Here is a 14,311-nt window from a genome sequence, read left to right as displayed (position 1 = left end):
CAGAGCAGGCGGTTTAGGTTTAGATCTCAGCTCTGCCAGCAAGAGCAAGTTACTTCATCCTTTTGTGCCTTGGTTTTCCTATCTGTAAAATGGTCATAATAACAGCGCCCAAATTGAAGGGTGGTTGTGAGAACTAAATGAGAGAGTTTATGCAAAATGGTTAAAACAGTGTTGGCACTTGGTAAACACTTAATAAATGTAGGCTGTTATAAAAGTTCAGAGACATTAAATGACTAGAGAGATGAAGCCACACAGCCGGAAAGTGCCAGAGCCCAGATATGACCCCAAGCTTATCTGGTTCCAGAGCCTAAACCGTTACCCGTTTTTCAAACCTGGAATTAGTTCAAAGCATCCACCCTGTTCCTTTTGCTGGTCCCCTCCCGAACAATAGGTAAGTCCCTTGTGCTCACCTGCCCCAGCAGCCTCTGCACAGGGTCTGAGGCTGGGAGAGGTGAAGGTCACCCAGATGCCCTGGTGCTCTCAGCCGGCCCCCTACGTCCCTCTCAGTAGTGGCCAAAGTGGGAGAGCTGTTTTCTGCCAAGATAATTTGGTTCTTGCCTATGCACTCTGGGCCTGCTTCTGCCCCCTCTTTTCTGTGTGACCTGAGCCAAGTCACCAGCTTCTGTGGCCTTATTTTCTCATGTGCATGATCGGGAGGTTGAACCTGATTCTCAATAGCCGGAGTAATTACCTTTCCTGAGTGTTAACTATGTGCCGGGGAATGGTCCTGATGCTCAGCACGTGTTCATGTCATTATGTTTAATAACAATAATTGCTACATTTACTGAATGCAGTATTAGCATTAGTATTAATCAGCATGAGCTCAGTTAACCCTTCCCTGCATGGTGTATATGTTATCCTCATTATTCAGATGAGAAAACTGAGGCTCAAAGAGGAGAAGTAACTTGGCCAAGCACTGTTAAATAATCCTTAATGTCCCTCCCAGCTGCCGTTCTGTAAAACACTAATTTCACACAACCTTCCACCTTATCTGCCTCTCCCTCCTCCTCAACGTCTCTTCCCTGAGCAGTCATCCAGGATGTGATCCTCATGGCGGCCCTTGGCTTGGGCTTCCTCAACACATCTTTGCGGAGACACTGCTGGAGCAGTGTAGCCTTCAATCTCTTCTTGCTGGCCCTCGGGGTGCAGTTCACAGTCCTACTGGATGGCTTCCTGAAGCAACTCTCCCTTAAGAAAATTGTCATCAATCTGTCCAGGTAACTGGATGGCTGCAGGCTCGCTTTTGGGTCCTTGGGGGTGTGGGGCCCAAGAGGGTAGGTTCTAGAAGAGCTGGGATGTCCCCTTCTCTTTCCAGCATCAACACCATGCAGTATTCAGGACTTATTTATACTAACAAATTACTCATTGTTGGTCTAAAATTATTAGTTTAACCATTATGGATTGTCCTGTTCAGTGCCACCTTCCCCAGGAAGCCCTCCTTGGTAAGTCCAGTTCACACTGTCTAAAATTCAAATTTAACTGGTGTCTCCTATTTTATCTCACAACGCTACTCTGTGGCACTGCAAGGGGCCCAGGTCTATGGCACTCCCTGTGTCCTTTCTTTTTTTATTAATGTTGATTTTGTAAACTTACACCATAAATATAAGTTCGAAGAAAATGAATAGAGATTAGACAAAACAAAACAGAAATCTACAATCAGAGTGATAGTCTCTTGAAAAGAAAGATGTACTCTCCGTCCTCAAATGCTTATGGAGAAGAAATCACTATGCCTTTAGTTTCTTTCAATTAACTTTGGTCTATTTAGATGCCTTTATAAGAAATTCTAAAAACTAGCAAAAGTAACCTGTGTTGCTAGAAGTCAGAATAATGGTTACCTAGGGAATGGTGTTCATTGATTAGGAAGGAGCACAAAAGAAGCTTATGGGATGCAGTAAACATTCTCTGTTATCCTGGGTGATGGTTACACAGAAGTATGTATGTATATATATATATGTGTGTGTGTGTGTGTGTGTGTATGCATTGAGCTGCAATGGAGATAGATAGATAGATGATAGATAGATAGATAGATGATAGATAGATAGATAGATAGATAGATAGATAGATAGATAGATGATAGATAGATAGATAGATAGATAGATAGATAGATAGATAGATATGTAAATAAAGGTATTCACACTTAATAGGAGGAGCTAGGTAAATTTTTTCTTTAAGAATTGTTTTTTGTTTTATCCAGTTCTGAATTTCTGTCTTGCCCAGGTGATGATAAATCCCTCCTTGGGCATCTTGAGGACCCCCTCACCTTTCAAGGCCACTCTACCCTCCCCTCTGAGACCATTCTAAACCTCTGGGCTCTGCTGTTGAACATGTCCCCATGAGCCAGGCTCTGTGCTGAGCTTCACAAACATTGTTTCACCCTTCCAAGCAGGGATCTGACCTGGTATACAGGCAAGGAACTAGACACTCAGAGAGCATAAGACACTTACCTAGGGTCACACAGCTAAATGGTGGAAATGGCTTCAGTTTTTACTCTCTGTAACCTTTCCCACACGCTCCAGAGTGACGATGACAAGAAACACAGTCTAGTCAGCTCCCCACTGGCCCTGGAAAAACTCTCCACCTTTTGGCTTGTAAACCAACCCCCATGGGGATTCAATAACCCCAGTAACCACTTGGGAAGTGACAAAGGGCACTTGGGGGTAATTCTGACAGGATGGTCCTGGTCTGATATTTCTGCTGCCATGGCTTAAGGTCACACAAGACTTCAGCCTCCTGCACCTTGGTCTCCAGGTGTCTCCAGGCTGCCCCCTTCTTCTGACGTCCTGCCTGCAGAGATCTGTTTGCTCTTGCCTCAATCTGGAAAGACAAGAAGAGGCCATTTATTGCCTGAGTGAACGCCCCTGCCCTGCCCTGCCCCCTTGGATCCTCCCAGCTGTGACCCTCAAAGGGACTGGCTTCACGGATTTGAACAATGGGCTCCTTCCTGACCTTTCCGGCTCTGGCTGGGCTAGTGGGCGGTGGCCAGGCCTGCCTCCCAGACAGGCCCTCTCCCTCCTGCTCGGCCTCACCCGCATCGCGCAGCCTGACTTGGCACTGAATTGGTTCTGCTTGAGTCACCGATGACCAGTCCCTTCATGGCAGGGGCCGGTCTAATTCAGTTTTGTCCTCCTTTGTTTCCTTCACATAGTAAGGACTTAGTAAATGGTTACTGGAGCAAAAATGAAAAGAAAAAGAACTCTAAAAGTTGTGATATTTTTAATGCTGTATGTTGAAAGGTCCAGGAGGGCCTATAATAGCAATAAACAACCCCCTTATTGAGCTTGACATATCTTAACTCACTTTGCTTTCACATTCCTCCACAGACCTTGCCTTTACCTTATAGGTGAGAGCATTGAAACACAGAGTGGTTAAGTAATTTGCCCAAGGCCACACAGCCAGGAAGTGGCTGAGTTAGGATTCCAACCTAGGCAGCCTAGACAGAGACTGTCCTGGGTACTGCACCTCACTGTCTCAACACCTCTGCAGTCCCAGCTGGCCCGGGAGGTCTGAAAGCCCACCACCAGCACACATGCTCTTGAATTAGGCCTTTGCCAATTAAATGAGCACTCACACATGGCACGGCGGTAGAGCTCAGCGGTAGAGCTTGTGCTTAGCATGCACGAGGTCCTTTAAATCCCCTCCTTTAAAAAAAAAAAAAAAGAGCACTCACCCAGAAGATCTAACATGACCAGCCACGGTGAAGCACTGAGTGACTTTATTCTAAGTAATTCCTGGTCCCTGTGAGATTCCTTCCCCATACCCTTGGACCTGCTCTGACCTTCCCTCTGAAGTCCTTGAAACTTAAGCAGGACACTACATTGGCAGCAATTGCTGGGAAGACTGTTTCCAAACTTCAGAGCACAGGCTTTGGATCCACGGCAACTGGGTGGGATTGACCCTTAAGTTTGTCATTAACTAGCTGTGAGGCCATTACCAGAAAAAGCCACCTCTTCTAGTCTCAATGTCCTCTCTGTAAAATGGAGGTCATTAGTGGTACCCTAGCACCATTTACAGAGGGTTACTTGGAGCATTAAAATTTAAATGAGTTGATGTAGTTTCAAGCCAGTTATACATAATGCTCAACAGATTGTTGTTGTTGTTGTTATTATTATTATTATTGCATTATCATCAACTCCTAGGGGGAGGGGCGTGGTCTCAGCAATGTGCCCAGAGGAGGATGGGTTGGTTTAACCACCATGGATTGTCCTGCACAGTGCCACCTCCCCCAGGAAGCCCTCCCTGATGAGTCCAGTTCACATTTCTCTCTCTCTCCAGTGAGCCCCTCTTGGTTCATGATATCGCACATCGTCTTAATCGACAGGGTTATCTCCCCAGCTGAATCCTAAGTGCCTGGAAATCAAAAATTTTTTCTCCTTCTGAATCCCAACACTAAGCTTGCTCATTTGTCAAGGGGAGAAACGAATCAGTAATAGGGCTGAGTTAGTTCTTTGTGCCAGTCATGGTGTTCTAGACACGTATGTACGACTATTCCTTCTGCTCCCCAACAGCACTACCATGAGATAAGTATTATCATCATTCTTATTTTACAGATGGAGAAACAGGCTCAGTGAGATTAAATAACTGCTCAAGTAGAAAAGCTGGAACTGGAAGCCAGGCTTGTCCTGCTTCCAAACCCAGTCTCTTTTCACTAAGGTGGAAAGGAAGAGATGAGTGTGATGGGTGGCCAAAGGGCAGGCGGGCTAGCAGGTGAAGAGCGCCCTCTATTGAGCATCTGTGAGAGATGGCGGCCGAAGAGAAGCCAAGGGCTGAATCCCAGTTGTCAGATCCCAGACGGGGCGCCTGTGGGAACAATAGGCCTCTGTAACTCACCTTGACATTTCTCTGAGATCCTGGGAGCATTCTCAGTACAGATACATGTGTGCAGACCAATCTTTCAGTGTAGCTGCCCCTAGCAGCATCCATCCCCACATGAGCAGAAATTGTGTCTACTTCTCGGGCTGTGTCTTCAGTTTCTTGAAGACAGGGACTAAGTCCTCAACAAGTGTTTGCTGAATGTGTGAATGAATAAATGAGTGAGAGGCATCCTTCCTTCTTAGTCATCCCGGTCTTGCCCACTCTCCCCAGTGTTCAGATGGCCACCATGAGCGCTACATCTGTGCTGATCTCAGCGGGCACCGTCCTGGGGAAGGTCAACCTAGTGCAGCTGGTGTTGATGATGCTGATAGAGCTGACAGCCTTTAGCACCACGAGGATAGTTGGCAAGAAACTCCTCAATGTGAGTCATGGTGCTGTGAGGAGGGACCTCTGGGATGAGAGCCGAGCAGGTAGAAGGGGAGGGCTCTGCCTCCCTTTGGTGAGGCTTCAGGGATTAAAAAAAAAAAAAAAAAAAAAAAAGGACTGGCCAAAATAGGATTACAAGAGTGTGGTCTATGCTAAATGTTTACACAGAGCAAACAAATGCCTTTAACTTCCAAAATATGGTACTGTTGCTTGTGCTATTCACAATATGATTATGGGATGTACAAAAAGAGAATTAATTCCTGGGACACCATGGGCAGTGGTCCTATGAGCTACATGGCCAATGTCTTCTTTCAAACCAGTCAACATGTGTCTGTACATGGGATCTCATCGAGGGAGACTGTCAAAAGTCTACAGCTGAAGCCAGCTGTGTGGGTGAAGCCTGTCCAAATGGCTCTCCCAGCTCCTCTGCCATAGCCCTGCCAAGGTCAGGTATGATTAAGTAAGATGAGAGCTGATCACAAACGAGAAAGCTCACGGGGCCCCTCTGAAAGGGGAACTGGGCTGGGTCAGTCTCCTGACTTCAAATCACACCTCCTACATGAAGTGCAGAACTTTCTCTGAGGAACCTGGGGGATTCCCCGTGGGTAGAGGACGCTGACGTTCACTGCTCCTACTGGTTTTTTTTGCAGATGGACAACCACATAAGTATGATGTACATCCATGTGTTTGCGGCCTATTTTGGGCTGACTGCATCCTACTGCCTCCCAAAGCCTCCCAAAGAAATGAAGCAGGAAACTCAGATGGCAACGAGTCCCAGTTTGTTTGCCATGCTCGGTAAGGACGGGTTAGGGATTGGTCTCAGATCTGGGGTGGGCAGAGGCTCTGCAGAAAAATCTTTCTCCTTCACCAACGTGCCCTGGGTGTCTGAAGCCCCTCTATAGTGACTGGTTTCCTCAAATAGCATTTGATGAATTCAGACCTTTGAATGAAGCATTCCCCTCCAGGGAACTTCTCTTCATTAGTATCCAAAGGAGAGGAGAGACTTGTTACATCTCAATCCTTTTGTCCTCAACTTAAAGAAGGGAATTGGACAAGTGAAGAAAGCCGGGCCTGGGGGTGGAGGAAAAGGACAGGGGTGACCGAGTGGAGACTTGCTAGCTCCAGGAGTCTCCTGTCTGAAGCCCCCGGAGGCTCAGGCTTTGGAGCAGGAGTACTGGTTCCCGCCTTTGACACTCTGTGGCCTCCAGGCACCCTCTTCTTGTGGATATTCTGGCCGAGTTTCAACTCCTCTCTGCTGGACTTACTGAGCGAAAGGAAGAAGGCTGTGTTCAACACTTACTATGCCCTTGCGGTCAGCGCAGTGACAGCCATCTTGGTGTCAGCCTTGGTTCACTCTCGAGGGAAGATCAACATGGTGAGGAGAGGGGGAGGGGGACTGTCCCTCGGGCCGCACTTGGATCATGTAGACCTGACACACGTATTCATGTCCCCTCCCCCAGCGCAGCCCCATGGGTTGGGAAAGAGCATGTCAGGTGATGGAGCCTTGTCTGCAGCACCGTGGGGCATCAGCCCAGACAGCGCTGGCATGTCAGAATGGGCCCTGGCACGTAGGAGACCGGCAAGTGATCAAAGGCTCTCTAGAGACTGTGATTAAACCTGTCAGCCTTGACATCAGACAAACCCAAGTTGGAACCCCGTTTCTGCTAGTTACTAAAGCCAGCCACGTGAACAGCAGTCAGCAGAGAAAAATGGGGGTGGAATTAGTCTCTCCCCTTCCCCCAAGAAATTTCAAGAATAGAATGAACAGAGTCAGAAGTAAAGAACTTTGTTTCCCTAGCCATGTGACAGCGGCCAAGCCACTTAAACTTTTGGAGTCTCAGCTGCCTCCCGCTGAAAAGTGGCACTTGCTAGACAATGCACGAAAGTGCCTCACACAGGGCGAGACCTGGGCGGATATCAGCTGCTATTATCAACGTGGCCGGGAGACTGCCTGTGCGAGTTTTGGGAGGAGAGATGGGTGAGAGAGTAGAGCTGAAGGCAAAACACAAGTCCCCATGTTGAGTGGGACATGAGGTCAACCAGCCAGAGGTGGTGGGAAAAAGTCTGGACAGACAGCGGGGGCTGGAGTGGAGAGAATGTGGCCATGGATGACAGGTTAACAGCACTAAGGGGAGGTGAGGGTCCCCACAGGTGAGCTCCATGGTGACAGGGAGTGGTGACTCAGACAAAATGGGGACATCCAGGGAGGTAGGTGTAGGCATCAGGTCAGGGCATCCCAGAAGCCAGTCCCAGGGCCCAGAGCTTGGAATCTGGGTGGAACAGAGAAGGGCAGAAGGAAGCAGTGTAAGAGCAAGAACTGGCAAGGCCCGGGTTCTAGAGGAACAAAGGACAGAGTGGAGACATGACCCAGGGACAAGGGCCAGTTTATTGGGAATTGGGTCCAATAATTACAGGGAGGCCTAGGTACCAAGTAGCCAGTAATAATAATAAAAATAGTAAAAATTATAATGGCTTATATTTATTGGACGTTTACTCATGTTCTATGCCAGGCATTGGGCTTGGAGTTTTACATGTGGTAGCTGTCTCAATTCTCACAATAACCATATCAAGTAGGTACAGTCAAAACCCCATGCTTCTGGTGGCAAAGTTGAAGCACTGAATGGTTAAGCACCCAAGAACACATCACTGCTGGGTGTGAGCATGGCTAGGATGCTGAGTAACTGCACTTTCAAGCTAAATGACTCCCAGTCAGGGTGACTGTTTCCAGAGCCTGAGAAGTGGGTGAGATAAGACCACTGATGAAGTCTCAACAGAGGGGAGGAGGTGGTTTCAGGATCAGAGAAGCAGGGAGGACGCTACAGGGTTGTCTTGCTACCAGCTTACCAAGTATCTTGGAGAGATAGTGTCCTCTTTACCTCACTCCATTTACCCACAAGCCATTTCTTTGCAGATTCATATCCACAATGCGGTGCTGGCAGGCGGTGTGGCTGTGGGCCCCGCTTGTTACCTGATCCCTTCTCCTTGGCTTGCCATGCTGCTGGGCCTTATGGCTGGGCTGATCTCCATCTTGGAAGCCAAGTACCTGTCGGTAAGGAGCTGGGAAACTAACACCTGCTGCTTTGGCTCACACCAAGGTCCTAGGCCCCTGGGAATACAGTGTGTCATCATGTAGTGCCATGGGCTGCATTAGGCAGCTGTTGGCAATTGTCAACTTGGCTTCAAAGCTTGGGTGAGGGACCCACCCATGTTGGATGGCACATTTGTTAGGTGGGGAGGAAGTAACAGAACCCATTCAAGCTCACTAAGGAATAAGAAGGAATTCATTATAAGGCTACTACCCAAGGCAGGAATGCTGCTGGGAGCCCAGGAATGGCCAGTACCAGGGATGGGAGTCTTGTGGGGATCTTGCAAAGTCCCTGCTCTTTTTCTTTTTTTGCTTTTCCTGAAAATCTGCTTTATTCTTACTCTGCAGACTTCCCTCCCCTTGTCCTACTCCTACTCCACACGGTGGAATGTAGTCTCACTCTTCAAGAAAGCAGCCAGGTGAATTCCCTTGACCCCAATTCTGAGTTCTCTGGAGAAGGCGATCATTGGTCTAACATGGATAACGTGCCAGTCTTTGGCTGGGAATGGGAGGTAGGGCACAGCATACATACAGGCTGCTGTCCATGAACCACGTGAATGAGGGCGGGAAGGGCAGCACCCAAAAGAAAGACGCTGGGCTGATAGTCCAGGTCATGTCCACGTTTGATTATTTAGTTCTTCTAAGTGGATGGATTTTCCTTCCTTCAATATTCAACAGATATTGATAATATCAGAGTACTCCATTGTAGCCAATTTGTTATACTCCCAAGAGAAATATTTAAGAACAAATCTTCATCAATTTGAAGGCTTGATAGAGGAAAAAGGAATAGACTTTCGGATGAACTGTGGATATTCAGGAAGGCAGTTTCCACCCCCAAATAAGGAAGTATTACCAACAGTTTGATCTTATCAAAGATGGGGCGATCTGATTTTCATCTTTGGAATGGAAACACATGTCTTTTATCTCCTCTGGCTCTGAGGCCCTATGATGAAAGGAAATGTACAGCAAAACAAGTATCACAAGTTATCATCAGAAAACAAAACAAAACAAAAAAACAAGTTATCATCAGGCTCAGTGTCTGTCACTTACTCTGTGCCTCAGGTTCCTTGATTCTATCACTGGGGGAAAGATTCAAAGATGATTCACTGATTTTTTAAAATTAATTCATTCATTCAGTGCACATGTTCTAGTAGTCATCCTGCCTCCCAAGCTATAGTGTAGGGAGAGAAATGGACAAATAAACACAGCACAGTGTGATAACTGCTACTGGAGCACATCTGGCCTGAGATGGGTCAGGAAATGCTTCCCAGAGCAGATGTCTCAGCTGAGTGTTGACAGATAACTAATGTTAGCCAGACAGAGAAGTGGGAAATGTCCTCCAGACAGAAGGAACAGGGTGTTCAAAGGCTCAATGATGAGAAGAGCATGCGGCCCAACTAGGAAGCAGAAGGATGTTCTTATGGCTGAAGCATCAAGTTCAGCAGGGAGTGTGGTGGGACCAGAGCCTTGAGCGATGGCAGGTGCTGGGGAACATCTCCTGGGCGAGTTGAAGAGTGTGAAGTCTTATTCTGGAAATGGTGGGGATTCTAAGAAGGGAACTAGCTTGATCAAATCTGCATTGATATCCACATCTGTTGGCCCAAGGCCATCTGGGAGGCTAAGTGATGAAATGGAAAGAGTACGGCATGGGAGTCTGGAGGTGTGGTCGGATGCTTTTCTTTTCATCAGCCATGTAGTCTCTTGGATGGCAGTTAAGTCTGGGCTAGACCAGTGGGTCTTGATCAGCCCCTAGGGACATTTGACAATCTCTGGAGACACTTTTGATTGACGTAACTGGGTGAGGGGTGGTACTGGCATCTTGAAGGTACAGGCCAGGGATCCTAAGCCTCCTACAACACATGGGACAGAATTATCAGCCCAAAATGTGAGTAGTGCCTGGGCTAGACCATTGTTATTCAATGTGTGGACCAGGGACCAGCAGCATTGGCATCACCTGGGACTTTGTTGGAAATGCAGAATCTCAGGCTCCAGACCCACTAAATCTGACTTTGCATTTTAACAATCTCCCCAGGTGATGTGAGTGCACATTTGACTCTGAGAAGTACTTACTTAGTTGCGCCCTAATGCCCATCACCTCAGATGCCCTGGACGCCAAGAGTCTGTGAAAGGGTGGGCAAGGAATGTTATTCCCACATGTAGATCTGCTGATAATAGTGTTTGTCCCCAGGTGTGCTTTCAAATGCTGAACATCCACGACACCTACGGTGTGCACTACACCTTCGGCTTGCCAGGTCTGCTTGGAGGGATCATCTACGTTGTGCTGATGGCGCATCAGGTCATGTGGACAGATATTTCCATGTGGGTCATTTTGCTCAGCCCCTTATTATCCCATCCAGCTTGGGAAGAAGTGTGCTCAGAGCCCTTGGCTGGGTGGGGGGCATGCATTAAGGGCCAGGCACTCAGAAGGCCTCAGTGAATATTTCTTGGCCAATTTATTTTGAAATTCTGCCCAGCCCCTACCTGGTATGGACTTATCACCTCTCCAGGCCACTTCTTTCCAAAGCTGGCAGCTTAGGTGCAGGGCAAAGGCAGACAGTCCTGAGGCATCCCCAAATGCAGACAGAGCAGAGCAATCAGGCCCAAGTTGACTGAGTCCATTTTTCAACCAATGGTAATTTAGGTTGTGGTGAAGTATGCTGTGGGTCAGACTGGTTTTGACCTCTTACTAGCTGGGTCACGCTACCTAACACCTCTGAGCCTCCATCGCCTGATACAAATGAAAATAATGATAGTACCTCTTCTCAGAGGGTTGTTGGAAGCTACTTGAGGCCAGGCGCTGTGTGGTTAAGAGGGTTTGACATGTTAATGTAGGCAAATGCTGAGCACAGCTCAGCCCGAAGGCCTAGAGAGGGAAGGGGCTTGGCTGAGGTCTCACGATGAGGTGGGAACGTGGGCCTCTGGGCCAGAGTCAGGTCCTGTGCCCCCCAGGCAATGGACAGCAGTGCTCAGAACCCTGGCCATCACCTTCTCGAAGTTGTTTATCTTATGAACATGTCTCACATAAAATGAAAAAAGTGACTTAGGCACAAGACAGGGATAGATTTTTCCAGATAAACCAATATAGTGATGATAATAATAATATTACTGATGACAATCAGAACTGCTGATTGACTGCTTTCAAAGTGCTAGGCATTATTCCAAAATCGTTACATGCATCATATCATCTAATCCTCACAACCACCCTCTGAGGTGTTATTAACTTCCTCAAAAAAACAATACTTGGGAGGAGTTACCTGTCTGAGGTCACGTGGTGGGAACCTGGCTGTGAAGGTGGTGAGCACCTGCGGTGGGTGGTGAGAGCTCACAGTGTTTGGGGACATCTCAGAGAAATCACGGAGGGCTGGGTCGCTTGTAGCTCCAACGACAGAGACAACCATAGTTCCAAATTATACGAATCATCCGTGGGCGGTGAGACATACCTCCCTAGGTTGCATGGGGTGAGGGGGAATCCCATTTGAGGGTGGGGAGGGGATGGTCTGTGTGAAGTAAGGCATCTCAGTAACGGACTCCAGGGATGTGTCTACCAGTGTTTTAATAGCTGTGCAACTCTCGGCAAATCTTTTCCTCTCTCTCTGGGTCCCTGGGTCCCCCTTTGTAGAATGAGGGGTGGATCTAGCAGAGTCTTATGCCCTGGTGCCTATAGGGGCCAGGCAGGTAAGGTGAAAAATGAGACCAGCGAGGGGAGGAAACCATGGGTGGTTGCTCTTTGATGCCAGGCAACGAATGCCATGCAGGGACCCAGGATCAGTGTCGCCAGATCTGATGACTTTTCAAATTATGCATGCACTGTCCCAAGCACTGGCGAAAGATTCAAAAGCATTAGAAACATTGTGCGGGCCAAATTCTGCTTGTGGGCTGCCAATCTGAAACTTCTGGAACACCTACCCTTCTATTCCTCAAATTCTGTGACTCTGTGGATCTCCTAGAACAGAAGTTCTCAGCAGGAACAGCATCACCTGGGAACTTGTAAGAAATACAAATCCTACCTCACCCCAGACCCACTCAATTAGACATTGAGGGGCAGGGCCCAGCAGTCTTCTTTGTGATTCTCATGCCAACTCAAGTTTGAGAACTATTGGCCTATAGCAAAAAATCCAAACAACAACAACAACAAACACAAAAAACAAAACCCCAAAATCAAAACAAAGCAAAACAGTCAACCAACAGTGTGCTCCTAAAGGCTCTCCAGGGAAACAAATCCTGACTTGCGGCATTTGTTAATTTCACCGGTGCAGATACTCTCACTGTGGCTAATTTCAAGCCATCAAGGTGACATCACTGAACATGGAGTTGAGAAGAGATGAGACCGCTCGGCTGGTGTGTCTATGTGAGCTGGCTCCAGCACCCCTCTGCAAGTCAAGTCTCATCAGGAGACAGCCGAGGACCAAGAAGTAGTCCTCTCTCCTCTGCAGGAACCAGGCAGGAGGAAGGGCACAGTGACAGTGATGACCTCTCTTGGGGAAGCCTCTGGTTGGCTTGAAGTAAAGGGCACAGGCTTCAGGGACAAACAGACCAAGGTCACGTTTACCAGTTGTGTGCCTTTAGGCATGGTATTCAACCTCAAATTTAAGTGCCAGTTTTCTATCTGTAAAATAGGATAATAAGATCCATGTTCCAGGGCCACTGGGAAGATTCAGCAACGTAGAATAATTAAGGGGCTCAGGACAGTGCTTGGCATGGAGTAACACCCAACACACGGCCCCTTTCTTTATGATGGTCACTAATGCTGCTGCTTCTGTAAGAGGGACATCTGGATGTAGTGGAAAGATGGAGGAAGGACCGAGCTGGTGGGCAGAATGCTTCCTGGGAAGTGTGGATCAGCTGCTTTCCTTAGCTCTGTGTCTTGGGCACGTGAGCTGGCTTTTCATTCATTCCACAAACAATACTTGCCGATTTCCTGTTCAGGTGAGAGGAAGTGAATGAGTTGGATGCTGTGCTCGGAGCCTGGGCAGAGCGTTTTTCACAAATTGTGGGATTTTAAGTGGTGTGAAGACACACTTCAAGAACATTGAATCACACAGTGCAGATGCTGTTTCAATTCTCAAGCAATCCTTTGATTACTTCAGGGAGAAAGTCTCAATTTGGTACTGAGTCTCCACACTCTTCCAATAGCTGCTGACCTCCCGTTTGAACAACAGCAGAGGAAACCTCAGACTGAGATTTGCCCAGGCTGCGGCATCTGGGGGAGATTCTAGCAATGTTTTCATTGTCTCTCTTTTTTATAGTGACCTCTCATTTCTCTTCCATTTATGCTAGTGATGCAAAGTTTCCTTTTAAATACACTTATTTAAATGTTTTTTAAAAAGTCTGTTTGCACACCTATGGTCAAATCTTCAACAAAAGAGACAAGAATATACAATGGAAAAGAGAGAGTCTCTTCAATAAGTGGCGTTGGGAAAGCTGGACAGCCACATGTAAATCAGTGAAGTTAGAACACTCCCTCACTCCATACACAAAAATAAACTCAAAATGGCTTAAAGACTTAAACATAAGACATGACACCATAAAACCCCTAGAAGAGAACATAGACAAAACATTCTCTCACATAAATCGTAGCAATGTTTTCTTAGGTCAGTCTCCCAAGGCAAATGAAATAAAAGCAAAAATAAACAAATAAGACCCAATCAAACTTATAAGCTTTTGCATAGAAAAGGAAACCATAAATAAAATGAAAATACAACCTACAGAATGGGAGAAAAATTTGTAAGTGATGCAACTGACAGGGGATTAATTTTCAAAATATATAAACAGCTCATATAGCTCAGTAGCAAAAAAACAAACAATCCAATCAAAAAGTGAGTAGAATATCTAAATAGGCATTTCTCCAAAGAAGACATACATATTGCAAAAGGTATATGAAAAGATGCTCAACATTGATAATGGTTAGAGAAATACAAATCAAAACTACAATGAGATATCACCTCACACCAGTCAGAATGGCCATCATTAAAAAGTCCACAAACAATA

At 46.9% G+C, this 14,311-nt stretch overlaps 1 protein-coding gene across 1 annotated transcript in view; it reads left to right on the top strand.

Moving 5' to 3' along the window:
• RHCE (Rh blood group CcEe antigens) overlaps nt 1-14,311 on the top strand; it is a 32,638-nt gene that overhangs the window by 7,232 nt on the left and 11,095 nt on the right. The window contains exons 2-7 of the mRNA XM_032495519.1: nt 1,031-1,217; nt 5,083-5,233; nt 5,889-6,033; nt 6,447-6,613; nt 8,150-8,287; nt 10,512-10,642. Coding sequence (XP_032351410.1) covers nt 1,031-1,217; nt 5,083-5,233; nt 5,889-6,033; nt 6,447-6,613; nt 8,150-8,287; nt 10,512-10,642 — 919 coding nt within the window. The remainder of the gene's footprint in view (nt 1-1,030; nt 1,218-5,082; nt 5,234-5,888; nt 6,034-6,446; nt 6,614-8,149; nt 8,288-10,511; nt 10,643-14,311) is intronic.

Source organism: Camelus ferus, chromosome 13 (genome assembly GCF_009834535.1).
Source record: "Camelus ferus isolate YT-003-E chromosome 13, BCGSAC_Cfer_1.0, whole genome shotgun sequence".
In the NCBI taxonomy this organism is placed as follows: domain Eukaryota; kingdom Metazoa; phylum Chordata; class Mammalia; order Artiodactyla; family Camelidae; genus Camelus; species Camelus ferus.
Note: the sequence above shows the minus strand (reverse complement) of the source record. Positions and strands in the feature narration are given on the sequence as shown.